Here is a 19,789-nt window from a genome sequence, read left to right as displayed (position 1 = left end):
CCCAGCACTTTGGGAGGCTGAGGCAGGTGGATCACCTGAAGTCAGGAGTTCGAGACCAGCCTAGCTAACATGGTGAAAACCCGTTTCTGCTAAAATTACACAAAATCAGCCGGGCGTGGTGGCATGCACCTGTAATCCCAGCTACGTGGGAAGCTGAGGCAGGAGAATCGCTTGAACCCAGGAGGTGGAGGTTGCAGTGAGCCGAGATCATGCCATTGCACTCCAGCTTGGGCAACAAGAGCAAAGCTCCATGTCAAAGAAAAAAAAACAAGAAGAAAGTGAATTTTTAAAAAATCTAAACTGTACAACTCTATCCAGACTTTTAAAGAGAAGGTCTTCCATGTACATGCAGAGGAAAAGAAAATGGAAGGAGGAATGTTTTCTGGTAGAGCCATATCCTGAATCACCCCTAACATGTGCTGAGTAATGACCTAGCTTCATCCAGAGACCAACCCAGGGACCCATCCCCGCCACATAACAACCCTAAGTCAGGATACCACTAGAGGCATCCACAGATTAAGACAAGCATCCTCTGTTAGGAGAACCTGCACAAGGCATTCCAACCTCAACTTCCACCTTACCCAGACTGGCAGCCCTTGGGAAAAGCTGCCCCAAAGCCATCCAAGTGTGCCTGGTAGGCACATGGTCATGTTCGGTTAGGGAACTCAAAGCTGATCGTCAGTTTTCATTTTTCATTTACTACCAACACCAAAAAATGGGGAGATCTCATCAAAATGTTTGAATTGTGACCTCTCTTGAAAAAGCAGAAGACCTGGGAACCCTGGGCCCACCTTCTGCAGGCTGCATCCCTTGAGCTGAGTCACGGCTGCCCCATTGGAAGCATAGGTGCTTCCTAGCTGGAGACACTCCCTACCACTCCTGTTGCCTCCCTGTGACCTGAGGCTGAGCCTCAAGGGCTATTCCACATCTCCCTGGCACTGTCATTTTTGTCATACCTGCCTTGCTTCACTCACCAAAGATACCTGCTTGGTCAGCATCTGATTTTCAACCCCAGAGCTAAGCATCTATGGCAACTAAATGTTTCCAAGTGGATGAGGAACATGATTTCTTTCTCTCTTTTTCATTCTCTGGCCCATGTGTATACTTTTGCCCTCCCTCTTGATCAGTGACCATCTACAGACAGAAAGCATTATTGGCCAACAACCAATTATCAGACACTTGAAAAACTCAGTCCCTGTCCTCATGACCCTCCATTCTGGACATTTGGTGATCCTGGATCTCCTCTATTCTTAATTATTTACACTGATAGAACGACTTCATGCCAGACCTCTCAGCCCTATAAGCAGCCCAAAGACAGTATCTGCAAAGAAAGCCTAAGTCACGAGGGAAGACGCACTCTAGGTAGAAAGCACTTGCCCATCAGAATCAGATCTTTTCTAGGGAGTAAAATAAAGGGTGCAATCACTTCCCATGGAAGAAGATGTTTAATCCCTTAGGTGACTTCTGAGTTGAGCCTAATGTCTCAAATTTTGAGTCACTATAGGAAATGGATGATGTGTAATAAATGTGAAACTTCATTTCTACTCTGTGTTCATCAAAAGATAAATGGATAAACTAAATGTGGTTTATATATACAATGAAATACTATTTAGCCTTCAAAAGCAAAGGAAGTTTCACACATCTATATAAATGATCCTTGAAGACATTACACTAGATGAAATGTCAGGGATAAAAGGAGAAATGCTGTATTATTCCATTTACACAAGGTATTTAGAGGAGTCAGAGGGACAGAAAGTCGAATGGTGGGTACCAGGAGCTGCGGAGGAGGGAATGGGGAGTGTGTGTTTAAAGGGTACAGAGTTTCAGTTGGAGAAGATGAAAAAGTCCTAGGAATGGATGGTGGCGATGGTTGCACAAAAATGTAAACGTACTTAACGCCACAGAACCGTATCTTAAAAGTGGTTAGAAAGGTAAATTTTATATAATGCATACTTCATCACGATAAAAGAGGGAAAAAAAAAAAAAAACCTCAGGAGGGCACCATGTTGATATGCACCTTTCTTTTTACGGCTAGGAAAACTTACGAAGTTCATAATGTGAGTCATAAGGTGATATTCAGTCCAATGAAAGATGGAAGTACACTAGCAGCAGCATTACAATGTCATGTTCCTCTCCACTTGGCCCCACTCGGGGCCAGCAATGCTCAAAGGTCAAGACCCGGCCTGACATGCTGCCCTGGTTCTGCCTGACCTGGAGGACCCATCAGATAAGAGGGTCCATCTTCACGCACGAGGAAAGCCTGCCCTGGGTGTTCCAGCTTACAGCTGCACCAACCGGCAGCTTGGGGTCTACACCAACAGCTCATTTCAGGCAATGAAAACCTTAACTTTCTACCTATTCAAAGCGCACACTACATCTTGGCACAGGTGTGCCTGTTCTTGGCACAGGTGTGACAGCAACACTGGACAGGTATACTAAGTCTGCACACATAATCAGGCTTTCAATCCATCTGTTTTGGCCATGGAGAGGATGAGGATGGTGATGGTGATGGGGGAGTGGGTGACAGCAACCCTGGGCTCAGAGAACGAACGCTGGCACCAACCCTGGGCATTGTTCGTTTTTCAGGCCACCATCTGTCAGCCAAGCCAGCGGCAACTGCGCTTCTAGACTGTGCTTGTAAATAAAACAACAAGGTTCAACAAATCTTGGCATGCAAGTGGGAAGAATCATCTCAGGAGTCCCTGCCGCACGACAGTGTGAAAGAACTCATGCAGGATGAGCTTGGGTGGTCAAGCAAATTTTACAGAGATGCTATAGGAGCATTGGAAACAGACTTTTATTTAACAGAAACTTACACACACTTGGTACAAACCCTACATTAATGCAAACCTTTATCACAATTCTACACAGGTTGTCGCTTGTGGGAGTTGGTTGGAAAGCAGATTATTATGATCATTATTAGCATTTTGACAAGGGACATTTTCTACCAGAAAACGTCAGAGAAAAGGGCTACAAAATGATACAGACACTCTTGATGATCCCCTCCACCACCAGGACTGGCTTTGAACGGGAAACCTGAAAGGACTGGCAGGAAGTCCATTCCCACCCACCGTCCCCTGTCAGAGGCAAGAGATTCTCCGGCTCGGAACCATCTCAGTAACACTGTGACTCAAGGACCTCTGCTTGTGTGTTAGATCATGACTCTGCTTACAAGGGAGGGAAACCCAACAGCATGGCTGTGTGAAGGTCCAGCACAGCAGGGAGCCTGTGGGTAGAACCCAGTGGCTCAGCCAGTCAGCCCTGCACCTTTGCTGGACCCAGACACAACACTGAGATACATCCCATCGGCCAAAATGCCCACTTCCGCCAGCCCGACCGGAAAGGGCCATGTTAGAATACTCGCCTTCTTCCATGGCCCCCACCAGCAACTGAATTTGAGGTTCCCGTCCTTCAGGCTGGCTTTCCTAGCCCTTGGGGACAGCTCTGGAAGCTCAGGTCCCAGAAGCCAACTCAGCAGAAGGTTCTCTTTGCTCATCTCTTCTAGGAGTTGTTAGGTGACTGAACTAATATCATCTCAGCTGATGCTTTTATTTTTGCTACTTTTTTTCTCTGCATTATTTTAAACAAAGCTCTCTGTGTTTGAATCTATTGAACTTGAGGGGATATATTCCATCACTAGATGGAATTCCTTTCTGAGCCAGACCTCATCAGACATGAAAACCAGGAGGCAGGCTGCTTCTGACATTCAGATAAAAGGGGCTTGCCCGGGGTGTGGGGGCAGTGAGGGTGGGGGAAACTGCTGATTTGTGGCTACGTTATTTCAGTCAAGTCTTAACACACAATCATTTAACATCACCAACATTTTCAATAGGCTTCTGAAGGAAGGGGAAAAAAGAACTGATCACTCCTCACTTACCACATCCAACTCGCAGAAATAAAAATACCTAAAGCACATACATGAATGGCTTTTTAAAAAACCTGAGAGAGCAGAGTTGATCTTTATTTTCTTATTAAAAATGTGGGGTATTTTTCTTTAGAGTTAATATGCAGTCTTTTATTTTTACATTAAGTACTCTTATGATTTCATGTCTTCACAAAATTGTGTTTAGCTTTTGAAGTAGGAGGTACTTTAAACAAAAATACTGTGCAATGCCAGCACTTTTTCCTTTTAAATATTGAAATAAATAAAATAGTTAACTCTTTTTTCCGTCATTTTGTTTGTGTTCAGTTATTTCTATTGTAGAGCAATTCCAGGCTGACCTGGGTACTTTCTCACAGACAATCAAAGAAAATGTAATGAAGAATTTTAAAAAGAAAAAAAAATCTTCTTATTGCACAAACGGAGGCCATTCCCGGGGCGTCTGTGGGCTGAGCTGAGTTGCGCCGCAGGATTTTCCACTTCCGTGTTGGCTCCTGTGTTTTCTGAAACACATGCACAGGAGGGGGCTGGGCAAGGGAAGAGGAAGAAGAGGAGGAGGAGGAGGAGGAGGAGGTGCCAATCATCCCGGCTTCTTTTCACCTTCTTCAGAAATGGCTTGCTCGAAGGATGCCGGAGTCCCCAGGTCATAGTGTCGACTGCAGAGGGAAAGGCAATGAAAGATAAAACACAACAGCATGGACCAACTACCTACAAAAGAAAGATTAAAATTAAGGGGGTGACAGAAATGAAATGAATTTAAAAATGAAAGAAAGAAAGAAAGAAAACCACCAACTAATCACCAAGCTAATAAGGCTAGGCCAGGTGCGACAAAAATCAGCTAGTGTGTCCAGCGCCTTGAACGTCAGCAGCAGGAGATCAGCCAGGACAGGGCAGGGCAGTTGCTACTGAGCCAGAGGCACAGAGAACACAGATGGATTTTCAATTCCCAGGTGGTGTAGCAGGCAGAACTGGGTATTAAAAAAAAAAAAAAAAAAATTGCCCTTCCACTTGGAAACCAAACAAACTGAATCTTTCCACAGTTAAAACATCCCAGAAAGGACCTTTATGATCTCTCTCCCTGTGATCTAAGTAGAAATGAGTGGTTCTATGGGATAGAACCAATTTGGCCACAGAAAACCCCATCAGATGCCCCACTTGGCCTAAGCCCAAAAGGACACTGCTTCCTTCACAAGCACACACACTCACCTCCAACCCTGCCCCAAGTGATTCAGGTGTGTCAGAATTACTCAAAGAGAGACCCCAACCAAGAGATCTATTCCAGTCCTCCACTAACCCAGCGATCGCTTTAGAGCCTGGTGGTGCTGGTTCACATCAGGTGGGCCCTTTAGCCTGGACAGCCAAGCATAGCTTTTGCGTCCAGCTGAAATGAAATCTGCCATTTTGCTCTTTGGAACAAAGCAGTGGACATAACAGAGTAAGCAGTAAAACCAAGTACTCTCACATTTCACCCCAGAAGCAGTTTCTGAAGGCAGAGATGGGTGTCCCAACAGTGCACAGGTCACATTAAGCTGAGTGATGAGGGAGGGAAGAGAGAGAGGAGGGACCTAAATGGAAAAAGGCCAAGCCAGCAGGGAAGAAAGCTCAAAAGCAAATGAGCAGCTCAGCCTCTTCCAAGTTGAAAGCTCCCTCTCCTGCCCCATCTCTCCTGGTACCCAAAGCATCATTCACTGGCCAGGTGCACAAGCCTGGATTAGATGCTCTTCCAAAGCTGAGACTCCATCCATCCAGCTTTCCTCCTTGACCAAGTCCTCCCTCCACACCTGCTCCTGTTCCTTGCCTCTACCCCATCCCACCCCACTGTCTCCCTTTCTGATCGACTTTGCTGATGAGCGCCCCTTCCCTCATGCTCTTTGTTGTTACCACCTGCCTCTAACCCCTTCCCTTGAGTGATCAAACCCAAGTGACCTTCCCTGGGACCTCCCACAGAATGCCTGCCGATTGCTCTCTCCTTGAGCACCTGTCAAAATTTCACTCCTTGCCAGGAGTCTTTCTGTCCCTCTCCCAATACCCTGACCCTCTGGTCAGTTGTTACCTGCCACTCTGTAGTGAGTCTGTCTCATAAGCATACCCCATGCCCTTTAAGTTTCCTCAGATTTCCACCCCTGACCCCCCAGTACACACAAACATATTTTTCTTTTGCCCCATTTAAGCCACCTAGAAAATCGTGGGTGAGTTCCCAACTTTGCATTCCTAACATCCATTTTCTCTTTTGATTCCTCCGGGTAGGTCAACTGCAGGCCATAAAAATGGAAAAATGTGCAGCTATGTTCTTAGACTCCTGCTCTCAATCCCCTGCAAACAGGTACAGTTTTCTACCCCTCCACACGTGGTCAACCCCTCCCCACCCCTGTCCTGACATCCCCCATTTCTCTCCTTTACCCCTCACCACCACCTCAACACGTCCTGGCTCCCGCCCGCCCCATCTGACTTAACCAATGGATGCTGTGTCCAAAGACGACTTCTCCAGTCTTTCTGTCAACAATATTTATTAAGCATCCACTACGTATAGAGTGAGATTTAGTAAGACTTCCACTAATTAGCTCAGAAACTACTCAGTTCTCGGTGTATTTCAACAAATAATTATGGCACACTGGTGTCAGGCACTGTCTGGGGAACATGAGCGAGACCACCTTTACCCTCAAGGAACACGCCATCTGTTTGAGAAAGACTGCAAACAAACATGGTGTGTTGTGATAAGCACAAGAGCAGCAGAAACAAAATGCTACAGAATGGTACTTAGGTGGGTTTTCAAATGGTGATTTTTGCCATTTTACATGGGTCAGGTTGTGATTCCCAGTTTTGCTTTTTGTTCAAATATTATCTCCATTCTCACTGACAATAGACATTCTTGCCTACAGATTCAACAACAACGGTCAGTCTGGAGCTCTTTGTTGATCTAGATGGCTTACTCCAAGACAATCTTCTTGTCTACTGAGATCCTTGGCAAAAATAATCACAAACTACCCCATGACAGCTCTCACATGATTTTAACCATTTGTGAATTTTTAGTCTGATCCACTAGGTCACAAAATAAATCCAATGGCTTATAAATTCCTGGCCCCATGTCTAATTTTATCCCATACTTCACAGTGCTCAGCAGTCACATAAATACTGTTACTACTCAGTCCCTAGTTACCAAGTGAACCAAAGTATATCTGAATGAAAATGTTATCATCCAAGGTCTGTAAACAGACTACCCTGAAATCTCAGCTGCAAGGCCAAATGTCTGAGTCACCAGTAACGGGGTACATCAATCACATACCTCCTGATGTAACGCACTGAGAAGGATACAATGTCATTTCTACGGTATTCTAACCAAAATGCACAACTTCAGTGTAGTCATTAGAGAAACAACATACAGGGCTGGGCACAGTGGCTCACACCTGTAATCACAGCACTCTGGGAGGCTGAGGTGGGCGGATCACGAGGTTAAGAGATCAAGACCATCCTGACCAACATGGTGAAACCTCATCTCTACTAAAATACAAAAATTAGCTGGGTGTGGTGGCACATGCCTATAATCTCAGCTACTTGGGAGGCTGAGGCAGGAGAATTGCTTGAACCCAGGAAGCAGAGGTTGCAGTGAGCTGAGATTGCTCCACTGCACTCCAGCCTGGTGCCTGGAGACACAGCAAGACTCTGTCTCAAAAAAAAAAAAGAAAAAGAAAAACAACATACAAGCCAGAAGCGAATGGCTTTCTATGAAATACTAGCCAGTATCAAGCTTGTGAAAAGCAAGATTGTGGTACTAACTATTTCAAAGACTGGTAAGAGGACATGACAACCTGTGATCCCGGATGGGATCCTGAACCAGAAAAAGGACGTTAGTGAGACAATTGGCAGAATTTGAATACAGTCTGTCAGTTCTGGTATTGCATCGATGTTAATTTCCTGCTTGTGATCACTGTGCTGTGGTTATTTGAAGAATCTGGGTGAAGGACATATGGGAATTCTTGGTATAACCTTCGTAAGTTTTTTGTAAGTGTAAAATTATTTCAAAAGTAATTTTTTCAAAAAGTCTTAGTTACTGGTTGGGTGCCAGTGATGAGATACTTTGAAAACCTAATTTTCAATGTTTTTTAATTAATAATTCAGTTCTGACAGGAACTTCTTCCATCATTCTCATTTATTTTGCAAATCAATCAAGCAGAATAGCTTTTCCTATATTGTTATTTTGAGTAGTCAGAAATCACTTTTATTGAACACAACAATATTACATAATTCAAAGTTTTTGTGTTAGAAGCAATTGGGCTTGTGACCAAAACGGGGCCGGAAATGTTCACTCCCTGCCACCTTTACACCCCACCACAGGCACCACCAAAACAGTGACCATGTAGAAAGTTCAACTTTAGTTCTCACAAAAAGTTCCTGAGGACTTAGACACTGCTGCTTCTCAGAAACATTCTTCTAATAGCTCATCGTTTCATTTGGGGTTTACGTTTTTTTGGTTTTCTTTTTCTCTCTTTTTTTTTGGAATAGAATCTCATTCTGTCACTCAGGCTGGAGCGCAGTTGCGTGATCTTGGCTCACTGCAACCTCCGCCTCCCAGGTTCAAGTGATTCTCCTGCCTCAGCCTCCTGAGTAGCTGGGATTACAGGTGCATGCCACCACACCTGGCTAATTTTTGTATTTACAGTAGAGATGGGGTTTTACCATGTTGGTCAGGCTGATCTCAAACTCCTGACTTCATGATCTGCCCAGCTCGGCCTCCCAAAGTGCTGGGATTACAGGCATGAGCCACTGTGCCCGGCTGGTTTTGTTTTTCTTTTACAGCATCAAATACCTCTGCTTCATCGAATAAGTTCTTGAATAAAAGACCTAAATAGACTTTAGTGACTTCACTCAAGAATTCTTCAAAAGATGATCTCCAGGGAAGTCTGTATAGACTGAGGAAAGCTTATTAGAAGATCCATACATCATTTGCTGAGTTTGGAACTTAAGACAAGTCATCAAACAGGATCAAAACTCAGTTTCCTTCATCAGTAAAATGCAAACAAATAACATCTCCCCGACCTCACAGCACTAAGCGTCATCATGAGATAACATGAGTTACATATTCTAATAGGGAAAGAAATGTCCATTTCCTCTCTAAGAAACTGAGGCAGAGATCTCTGTCAACAAATTCATACAGGGAGCTGAGCCCAGAACCCAGAACTTTTTATCTCTACTCTAGGCTTCCACACACCAAATCAAAGACACCTTACTCAGAGAATACACAACACAAGTCACTTCTCCAAAGCCTAAGCAAAATCCCATGAGGAAAAATTCCTAACAGATGAATCTGCTCCAACTTTAAGAACATGTTCAAGATCATATTCATCAGATGTAACAGGAGGCATAGTGGGATAAAGTTAATTAATTTTATTCCACCATGAAGCAAGAACCTCCAAACAGCCTTTAGTTCTCTCCCCAAGTAATGATCTTGCGTTCCCTCCAGTGCTGGATAAAGGCAGTCTCAGTCTGCAGCCCATTAGGTGCAGAGAGAGACGCAGAGTAAGCAGGAACCCTTAAAGGGATGCCATTGATGTGAACATCAAAATTTTTTATTAAATTCTTCTCTCTAAAATACCAGTAGCAAATTGGATTACTGAGTTTAAAGTACCTTTAAAAAATTAAATGCAGATTTCTACTTCCCAGGGTTATAGTGATTATAGTGTCTGATCTCTACAGAGTCTCTCCGTAACAGAAATAAAGGATTCGATTGTTCTAGATCGGAAAAAAAATCAGCTAAATGATAACAACTGTCACCTTTATGTCAACAGTCCCCCTCTCCAGGGGATTAAACTAGTGTAACAAATTTAGAAAGTTCTGTATCTTTGGTTCCCCTCTCTTTGGGCTAGGACTCAGAAAACTCACGGTGATACTTTACCGAGCTGAGGGCAAAGGAAGCTAGTCAGATCATTTTCATCTTGATGACTCATTTCTTTTGTATTTACATTTTGAGTAGTGACACTTATTTAACAAAAGCAAGAACAGAAAGGTGTGTTGACTGTTCACACAGCTCCTACAATTTCTGAGGTCACAAAAAAGGAGATCTCTCTGTACATTATCTAGAAATGACAATTATGAAGGTAAGTTATCTACAATATTCTGCACAGAATCTAAATCAGAATTCTCTCTTACGTGATCTAATAGCTTACTCTTCAGTTGTTGAAATTTATTTTAATGACATTACCTTTAAAAAGCTATGTTCATTACATTTTCTTCCATTGCAATCAAGAAACAGCAAAGTATGTACACGAGCACACACATACATATGTATTCCTTAATCATAGACTATGAGAGGGGCAGTGGAGGCAATGACAGAGTAGAGGTTCCACAATCAGGTCGCCGAAGACCAAAACCTGGCTCCTTCCTAGCTGTACCTGTCTTAACCTTATTACTAACCTCAGTTTCTGCAAACTGGGGATTAATATAAACACCTATCTCATGGGAGTAGTCATGAGGATTAAGTGAAATATTCCAAGGAAAGCACCCAGAACAATGCCTTACACATAAATGTTGATTTGCTATCTAGAGAAAGGGAGACAAAGATATAACGTCCACCATTAAAGTGGCTGGAAACCCCGGACAGCCAGCTTCCTCCTCCGACACGGTCCCTCTCCGATTTTCTTTCCTTTTCCTTAAAACAATTCCCTCCAAAGCAATGCTCCTTCCACTCCCGCAAACTTAACTCAACCTCTCTGGGTCAACTTTTCTCAACTGAAAAGTGAAAGATCTGAACTTGATCATCTTAAAAGTCCCTTCCGGTTTTTCTTTAAGGATATAAATTCTGAGTCTCTTCAAAGACACTATAAGCAAGGTGAGACAAGACAATGCTAAGAAACATTACTGTGCTTCTATTACCCCAAGTAAGAAAGGTGAGGAAGTCTACTACCTCCAGTGAGAGCAAATGCAGATCAAAGATCAAGCTACACCATTAAATATAAAACAGACAAGCAATATCCATTCTCAAACATTCTCCTGTGGGTTTGCCTTGCTAGTTCTAAACAGTTTCTCTGTGAGACTCCAAGCTAGACTCTGAAATTAGGTAGCCCTTTATAATTTGCCTTAATTATGTGGATTTTTAGGGGGGAAAAAAAAACCTCAAGTGTAAAGGCAAATAGTCATTGAGAATTCTGGGACTATGAGCAACTACACAGAATTCAGATGAGAGTGTGGATTGAACATATATTTATTTAACATAGAAGCTCACATTTTACCAATGAAAGCAAATTATAATCCCATGAATCCGACATCCGAGTCAAAGGTACACAGTCAAGAGGTGGAAAATGTCAGCAAGTGTAGGTTGTATCCCCTGAGCAGAAACTCACTGGAGCAAACTCTATTGGCTGAGCATGCAGAGTATGACACCGTTGGAGGTTTAGCCATATTTCCTAGGAGCAGGCCACATATAGATTAGACAGAACATCCCAAAAGTGGGTGGGATTGTTACTTTCATTCTCTCAAAACTGAGAATAAATGCCCAGGTGATCACTTGTACATCTCACGCATGAGAAAAGTGGAAGCCCTTTCTGTCTCAGGCTACCAGGAAAGTACAAAGAGTTTATTTCTGGGTTTCTTTGCTTGTCCTTGTGTTTGGGTTAGTTTGTTATTTCAACAATCGGTCTAATTCATAAGGATTTGCAGGGGCTGGACCATCAAAGCAAATCTTCCCAGACACACCGATAAGCAGCCTGTTAACCAGGCAGCTACTTGGGTCCCCAGCCCGTGTCAGATGGTTCTGCCTGTGTTTCTGGGACTGTGTGCTCCTGGGGCCGGAGACCTGGCCAACCTTAAAGGGAGTTCAGAATCTTCCAAACAGCCAAGTTGAGCATTGTGCCTAATTAGGGATCTTCTTTAATTTGGATTCATCCCCCTGGTTGTGAAATTAGAACCCAGAGTAAGAAATACCACCTAGACATGCAGTGCCACACCTCCTTATTCCTACCCAAATCCAGCAGCCAACTCCAATCTCAGTTCCCTGGACTCCACTTCCAGGTCTAGCTAAGGGAGGCAGGGTTAGCCAAGCACTTCCCCAGCCATTTTCTCTCATAGTTGAAGCCAGAAGCCTGCCAGTCTCCACAATGAGCCCCTCCCTTAGTCCAAGCAAGACTCGGCTCCCACACCTACGCCTGGGCACACGTGAGTTCCCATGCACACACGGGCCACAGAGGGCCGGGGGGAGACACTCCAGTAGCCACTCTTACACACAGAAGTGGGTCCAAACCCAGGAAAACAAAAAAGCAAGCGGGGGGGAAAAGGAAAAAGAAAAAGAAAACTAAAAAATAGATATGATGGTTTTGCCCACATTGTAAGACAGGTTAGCCAAGACATACCTTTTGACTAGGACCTCGCAGCTGGTCATTCTTGGGACTGTCAGTGAGGTGGGTAGCCTTCTCCATCGCCCCAGGGGTCTTGAGCAGTGTTGCTTTGGTTTATTTCAGGAAGTACTATTGGAAACATAAAACAAAGTGCCTGGCGGGCACTATAAAAAAATATAGAAGAAATACGGTAGCCTTCATCATCCAACAGGTATTGGTATGTTTCTTAACAGGGGCAAGGGGAGGGGAAACACACGGTGAGGTCTCCTTCTTTCTTCCAGGAGCACAGTCTTGGCCTCGGGTGGTGGAGTCACTGCTGAGCCCATGATGTTCTGCTTATGTTCCATCCCTGCATTTGGAAGTCGTTCTTTGCCAGGAGGAAAGTGAGGGAAAACCAGCAATAACAAAACAGCAGCTCTACTGACGGAGGAGGAGGAGCCCAGGAGGCGGCTGGTCAGGGCCAGGGTGTGGAGGGAGGCCAGGCATAGACGCCCCGACTTCTCTGGAACTACTGACATTTTCTCGCAGGCAGAGAGGAGGATGGAAAGGTCAGGGAGGAGAATGAGGGAGGGGTCTGCCGCGGGGAGCCACAAACTCTGTGGGGCACAGAAAGTGCGACCACCTCCCATTGAGGAAATTCTCCCCCCAGTGGCTTGCCTCTAAACAGGATATTACTTTGATTTCTTTGATTTCCCTTCTCTCTCTCTCTCAAAAAAAAAAGTCTGATTCTAATAATAGCTAGAATATATAAATAATAATGTTTTAATGTTATTGGTTCTTTGTTTCCAAACCCAAAGTTCCTCTTCTCTTCCTTTTGCCAATAAATATGAAAATTGAGGAAATCAACTCTGCTCCTGTCAAAAAGACCCCCTTCCCCTCAAAAAAGAGACAATCCACCTAACTTCCTATTTCTATGGAAAATAAATAGCACGTCACAATGCCATCTCTTGGAAGAACGTTCATTCTGCTCTTTTGCTTTTGTTTCAGTAGTCTGTGCTTCTGTTGCACATACCCAAAACAGAGGGGTGGGTTAGGGATAGACGGGCACATGGGAGGTGAGGGGGAAAAAAGCAAGGATAGAGGGAAAACCTAAAGTTGTCTTTCATTTTAAAAAAATATATCAGAACCAGCACAATGACCAAAGTCAGAGGGGGATGGCTAATTGGCCAGAGAGTCTGTTCCGTGGGTTTAGCAACTGCCCTTTTTATCTGCTGTGGGCGAACCCCGGCCACTGCGGCGTCCTCGACAGGAGCGAGGCTCTTCCAAATCGTCCTCATCAAAGCCGTGGAAAGTTGACGTGTCACTTTCTGACGTGGAACCGAATAAGTCCTCCGTGGTGCGTGCTGCGGCCGCTGCCTCCTTCTCCTTCCTGCCTTCTCCTCCCAAATGAGCTGACATGTATGATGAATATATCAGCACATGGGTTAAGCAATAGACAGCATTATTAATATTCTCATTATGATATTACAATGTTATTCTTAATAGCAAGATATTAAACCATTTTCACACCAAAGGGATTAACCGGGTGCATCATCTGATGACGGGGATTTGGGACAATGCAAACATTTCCAGGGAAGAGGCTTCCCCCACTCCCTGAAAAGGCATCGCGTCTACCACAGTACATATGTCCACAGCTTCAGACAGCAAAAGATCCACCCATGATCTTTCTTCTGCTGTGCGTACACACAGACGCTTGCATGCTCACTCGACCCTGCCCCAGACAATGATTCTCCTTGGTGGTTTCTAAGCCTGGCTGGCATTTCTTTGGTGTTTTCTGTTGGTGTTTCTTTGAACAATGATTGTCCTTCACTTTGACAGTCAGCTCTACAAAGATATTGCTGTCAGATAACCCATTCAAGGTGGTTAAGCCTCCATTCATTTTTATTTTTACCCGCTTCTAATCCCATCCTTTCAGAACCCTTTCAATTCTCCCCTTACACCATGTAGTTCATTTGCACTGAAAGCAAAAGGAAGTTGGAAAGTCTGATAAGTGGCAGGTGATAAAAGAGTTTGCTTTCTTTAACCACTAGAGGAAATTGCTGTGAACTGTATCCACATACGTGTGTGCATGCACACACCACACACACATACACACACACACACACACACACACACACACACACACACATACACACACACACACACTCCAGCCACCAACCAAGCCCGGGTATTGGTTACTCCAGAAAGTTCATTTGTCAAGTCTCACTCAGAGCACTAAGAAGGTGAGAAATCAGAGTAGAAAAGTCCTAATAAAACAGCATCCTGAAATCTGTAAAACTCAGGTTTAAACTTTTTCACATTCTAAATGAGCCCCAGGACTGCTCTTGTATAAGGGAATGATACAACCCGCATGGTGTCAATTTCAGGAATCTCATTTTCTCCCAGAAAACAGCTGTGGTAAGGCAGATGGGAGGGGGAAGGAAGCTCTTCCAAGTGCCATAGTCTTCTTTGGAAGGACCGTAGGGGGGCCCCAGGGAAGTACTCGCCCACCTCCCTTAACAAGCACGTCTCATCTCATGGGCCAATGACACCTGTTTCTTCCCAAGGTATCAACTATTTCAGGAATATCAGAGTCAGACCTTGTCTAAATGATCCGCCAAAACTAATCATCGGCAAATGCAATGAGAATATCTAGAAATGGCTGGTAGAAAATGGCTCCCAAGCCACACAGCAGGCAGAACCTTGCGGGAAAAGCTGAGAGATTGTGGAAAGAGGCTTTGCATAGAAAAAACGAATTCCCACTCCTGACATCCCATGGCTGGGATTCTAGCACCCCATCTTTTGTAAGAAAGGAAGGGGGGATGTACATTACAGCAGTTTGCAAGAAGAATTCTCAAGCTGTCCCCCCCAACCCATCCAAACCTACAGCAGTCCATAACATGTTGCTCAGAACATCACTCCAAGTGACCTTGCCTGTGGAAGTAGAGATTTCATCTGATTCCCTGCTTTTAAAAAACACGGCATTGAATTTCATCTTGGTTTTATTTTTTTTTTGTAAGCATCTAAAAAAAAAACAGAGCCTGCTATCACAAGGGCCCTGTCTTCTAAGCTAGCATCAGTAGAGTAAAAAATTCAACATTAGGTACAATGTTTGGACAGTAAATGAATTGACAGAATTGCAGAAATGGACCACCCTGTCAGGATCCTTGAGAGTTACACGTTGAGGGTTGTGTGCAGCAGAAACCACAGTCCTTTTTAAATTGCTGATTTGCTACTCAAGCCAGTCTTAAGCCCTAAACAGCCCTACCATAAAAATATAAAGGGGCTAAAGCTAAGGTTTACAGACCCAGAGCAAGGAAAGAACTGAGTTGCTACAGTAAACCATGAGACGGTCATCTCAGTCCTTCTCTGGGGACTGAGGGTGAAAAAGACATTGGATAGAAAGGTACAAAGGAGAAATGACTCCTCACTGCTGGAACCAAGCATCCAATCAAACTGTTTCACCTACTCATATCAAGAGCGGATGAGACTAAAACTGAGGTTGAAATTCCTTCTGCCCTGCCTTGCACTGTGGTCTGTCAATGACATACCGTACGAAAAATAGACAGTACCAACCAACCATGGCCAGCCAAAAATAATGGTTTGGTTAGAACTAAAAAACAGAACAACAGCTTGAACGTAACCTGAAACCCTGAATTCATTTTAAGAATGAAGGTACAAGACCAGAAGTCTCTTTTTGTTACTTTAGCGTTTTGATAGGTTGAAATAGAAACATACACACCGAATCAACTCCAGATTGGCCCTAGCAATGCCTGTCCTTTTGCCTCATTGATCTATCAGGGTCTCTTTTGCTCCATTTTAGAAAATGAGATGAGTGGCCGATGGAGGTGGTGTTTATGCAGCTGGCCAGGAGCCCAGGGATCTCTGACTCCCACAATCCAAGATGTGGTTGCTCTCCCAATACTCATGTTTCCACACCACACTCTTTGGGTTTGCCCTAGGCACTTCCACAGAACAAACACATCTTTTTGTTACATGTGCATCATCTGCTACGAGAAAGCACGTTGCCTTCTCTCCAGGCATTTCTACCCTACCTCGCTGTGGTCCGTAAAAACACGCACAAAGAAATAGGCACCTCATGGAAAGGCCGGACACAAATCCAAAACTTCTCTCTGCCCTTTTTCCCTGGATCCTAGGGCACAACTTTTGGGTTTTGAGACCCAAAGAGGAAAAACATCAGGACGAGCTGGAAACCCCTCTCCACTCGAAAGCATCACCGCCATCGCCCCCTCTCCAGCCTCCACCACTACAAGATGGAAGAGGAATGCAAGAGAAGCATTCCTGGTCTAAGAGCACTCGGTGCAGGAAGGGGTCACACTCACCAGAGCGTCCACAGTCTGCGCAGGACACCAGCTCTTCGGGTCGCCCACTCTTCTTGTTCATGTTGGAGCCCCCCAAGCAGAAGTCACAGTAGTTATTGGGAATGACTGTTCCATCCGGTCCTTTCTGGGCTGTAGGAACATTTAAAACATTCAAATTTCAGGCTTACGTGAGTTTCAACCGCCCCTTCTCTTCCTACAGTGGGATAGAACTTGCTCCAGAAGGAATTTGAAGTTTTATTATAACTGACTTGGCAAATTGGGCTAGGCTTTCTTTTGAATCCTTTCGGGTTTAATGGTTCTAATGTCTTTCAAGTCACCTAGAGTTTACTTTCATTTTTAGAGTATTTCCCAACTCTGTGTTGTTGTGGAAATCACCCTGCTCCTCTGATTGCATCCTTAGATGATCAAACCATCTGGAAGGGGTACTGGTCAAGTGAACTACTCTCAGCCCTCAACAATCAGGCCTGCAGGCCCAGGCCCCAGGCATCGGATGGAAACCACACACTGCAGTGTGAGAAGAGGGAGAGGAAACAACCAGTGTCTGCACCTTGCCTTTGGGAATGGTGCTTTTGTTTAGTAGACATTCTTCCTGTCCCTGAAATGGAGAACAAAGAAGCACCGATGGGTGGTCATTTCCAGGAAGAATACCAAAGACGTTCTTGGGGACTTTGACAGACATCTTGGTAGGGCATCGATCTCCCTGAAGGGGAGTCCCCATCTCCCTGAAGCCCAGACACATTGATCGTGGGAAGTACCCAAGACCCCACGTGCCTAGAATCAGAACTAGACCCAGGTTTCTAGGCGGTTGGCTCAGCCTCATGCCAGAGATGGATTAAATGGTGAGTTACCGAGCATGTCTCTAGGCTTAAGACTGTCACAAGTAACTGAACACACTGACTTCAAAACCCACTCCTGCTGGAAGCCCTTAAACAAAGGCCAAGATAACTCTTGGAACATGATCTTGAAAACAAAGCCTGTGAGGAGAACAGCACATGTCCTCAAGCACCAAAATCATTCCATTTCCAGGGGCTGCTTGAGAAGCCCTGAACAGGTTATTTGCAGGGAGAGAAATGCCTCCCTTTTTCTCTGTTTCTCCTTCCCCATTGCAGGCATTTCTTTGTCACATTCACACTCCCTGCTCATGATTAAGAAGAAAAGTCTCTCTGTTTATGGGATCAGCCTTAACCACCCAAGTATCTTCCTCCTCTCCAGACCCAGTGTCTGCTGCTGCCTTTCATTATTCACTGGCTAATGTTAATCAGGCTCCCATAGGGTACAAATCTGAAAAAGGAAGCAGAGATGTGAGCAGAAATACCATCCAGACAGTAAGTGATAAACGGATTCACCCACTTTAATGCGATTCCCTCTGGCCTCCACTTCCTCCATGCCTCTGTTTTGCCTCCAGGAATAGAAAACCTACCTGAGGAAGGCGGAAGACAAAAGCTAGCAGAATTTCATTACGGAGGGTTAATCCATTTATCAGTTGCTATTTGGATTGTTTAATTGGTTTCTAAGTCATTGATTTCCATCTTCAGGGAGGCAGAAAATTCTCTACAAGAAGTGTTAGCTGTTTGGGGGAGACAGAGAAGCTGGCCACATTCTGGGGTCTGTTGAGTGTGGGCTTTTCTTCATCAGTCCCTGGATCTCAAACACATCCACATAGCATACAGAACAGTTTTGCAAATAATCTCCAAAAAGAAGTACATCCGCAAAAATTTTACTCTGTCTATAAAATTTTCATTACCCAAACCAGAAGTACCAGTGTCCCTTTCCCTTCTCCCTCAATTGCCAACTTCATCATTTTTAGAACTCTCCTAAGAAAATCAAAGCATCTCTAGGAAGCAAATAAACTCAGGATTTCCTCATCAAGAGATGGATGGAAATCTATCAAATGAGGAACAGAAAGAAGAGACTGGGTATACTAAATTTAGGGACTGAGGGTAAACCAAAGTTAAGTGTCACGATTGATACGAACTAGGTATAAAATGTGGAGATACCAGTTGTTACTTGGATACCTTCCTGCATGGAAGGCAATCAAAGAATCCCATATATATCATTCCATAAAACCTTGCAGGGGGCCTATTCTCCTCAGCTGTCTCTCTTGTTTACTCTTAGGGACTTCCTATAATGTTCAATTTTCCTCCCCATCCACAAGATCTTTAACCAAAGAATCTCATTTTCTCCAACACACTGTATCCCTTGTGATGTCTGAGGATGATGAAGTAAAATATAGAGTATAAAAACTTGCAGATTAATTCTTGATATGGTTTGGCTCTGTTCCCACCCAAATCTCATCTTGAATTGCAGCTCCCATAATCCCCACATATCATGGGAGAGACCCAGTGGGATGTAACTGAATCATGGGGGCAGGTTTTTCCCATGCTGTTCTTGTGATAGTGAGTAATTCTCATGCGCTCTGATGGTTTTATAAAGGGCAGTTCCCCTGCACATGCTCTCTTGCCTGCTGCCATGTAAGATGTGCCTTTGCTCCTCCTTTGCCTCCTGCCATGATTGTGAGGCCCCCCAAGGCAGGTGGAACCATGAGTCCATTAAACCTCTTTCTCTTTATAAATTACCCAGTCTCAGGCATTTCTTCCCAGCAGTATGAAGATGGACTAATACAATTCTATACAGCATTCACTACCAACAGACCATTAATAGAACACTCTATTGAATCAGGAACTCTAATACTACAGGAAATAAAAAAAATCAGAAATGATCCAGTAGAGCTGAGCAGGTAGTGATGGAGGAATTGAGCCTTTGTAAAAAGACCAAAGGAAAAGAATTGAATTCATCTGAAGAAGGGAAGCTTCTGAGGAGATGGAGTCAGAGCAGCATCCTGTTGGCCATACAAAGTTCTTGTCCAAGGAGTGAGGGAGGGTCTAAAATCCCACGTATAGACCCCGGTGTGCACAGTGGTGACATGCCAGGTCAGCTGGGGTGCGGAAGTACATTTTTAGTCTGGCAATGGCCCTGTATAGAAAGCGATCATGAACAGCTATGTTTTATTTTCAGATAAGTCATTTTTGCTTCAGTTTCTACTCTCTTCTTATAACAGTGAGCTCAAAGCATCTTTCCACTGTGGTCAGATGGTATGGAATGGACTGATTACTTATGCACCTGATTTCCTTACACTTTTTGGTACTTGGGGTTAGTTTCAGAGCAAGGATTCTCCCATGGAGCTGTCTCAAACTTCAGCTAAAACATATCAGTCATGCTCTGGGGAGGACACTGTTGATATCACCATCGTGACCCTTGTTTAT

The 19,789-nt window shown here is 44.2% G+C and overlaps 1 protein-coding gene across 5 annotated transcripts in view; it reads right to left on the bottom strand.

Annotated features, from left to right (window-relative positions):
* DPF3 (double PHD fingers 3) overlaps nucleotides 1-19,789 on the bottom strand; it is a 281,327-nt gene that overhangs the window by 44,935 nt on the left and 216,603 nt on the right. The window contains exons 8-11 of one of the 5 annotated variants that reach the window (XR_004259057.1): nucleotides 16,527-16,655; nucleotides 12,220-13,595; nucleotides 4,481-4,536; nucleotides 2,776-4,407 (exon numbers count right to left, since the gene is read on the bottom strand). Coding sequence is in view for 1 of the 5 variants with exons in the window: in XM_032245698.1 (XP_032101589.1) it covers nucleotides 16,527-16,655 (129 nt within the window). In the remaining 4 variants the exon portion in view is untranslated. Of the gene's footprint in view, nucleotides 1-2,775; nucleotides 4,537-12,219; nucleotides 13,596-16,526; nucleotides 16,656-19,789 lie in introns of those variants that run through there. The other 4 variants (XR_004259058.1, XR_004259056.1, XR_004259059.1 and 1 more) reach the window with 4 other exon arrangements.

The sequence above is a fragment of the Sapajus apella genome, unplaced genomic scaffold, assembly GCF_009761245.1.
Source record: "Sapajus apella isolate SASKATOON/1434 unplaced genomic scaffold, GSC_monkey_1.0 scaffold59, whole genome shotgun sequence".
Classification (NCBI taxonomy): domain Eukaryota; kingdom Metazoa; phylum Chordata; class Mammalia; order Primates; family Cebidae; genus Sapajus; species Sapajus apella.
This window is presented reverse-complemented; position numbering and strand designations above follow the sequence as displayed.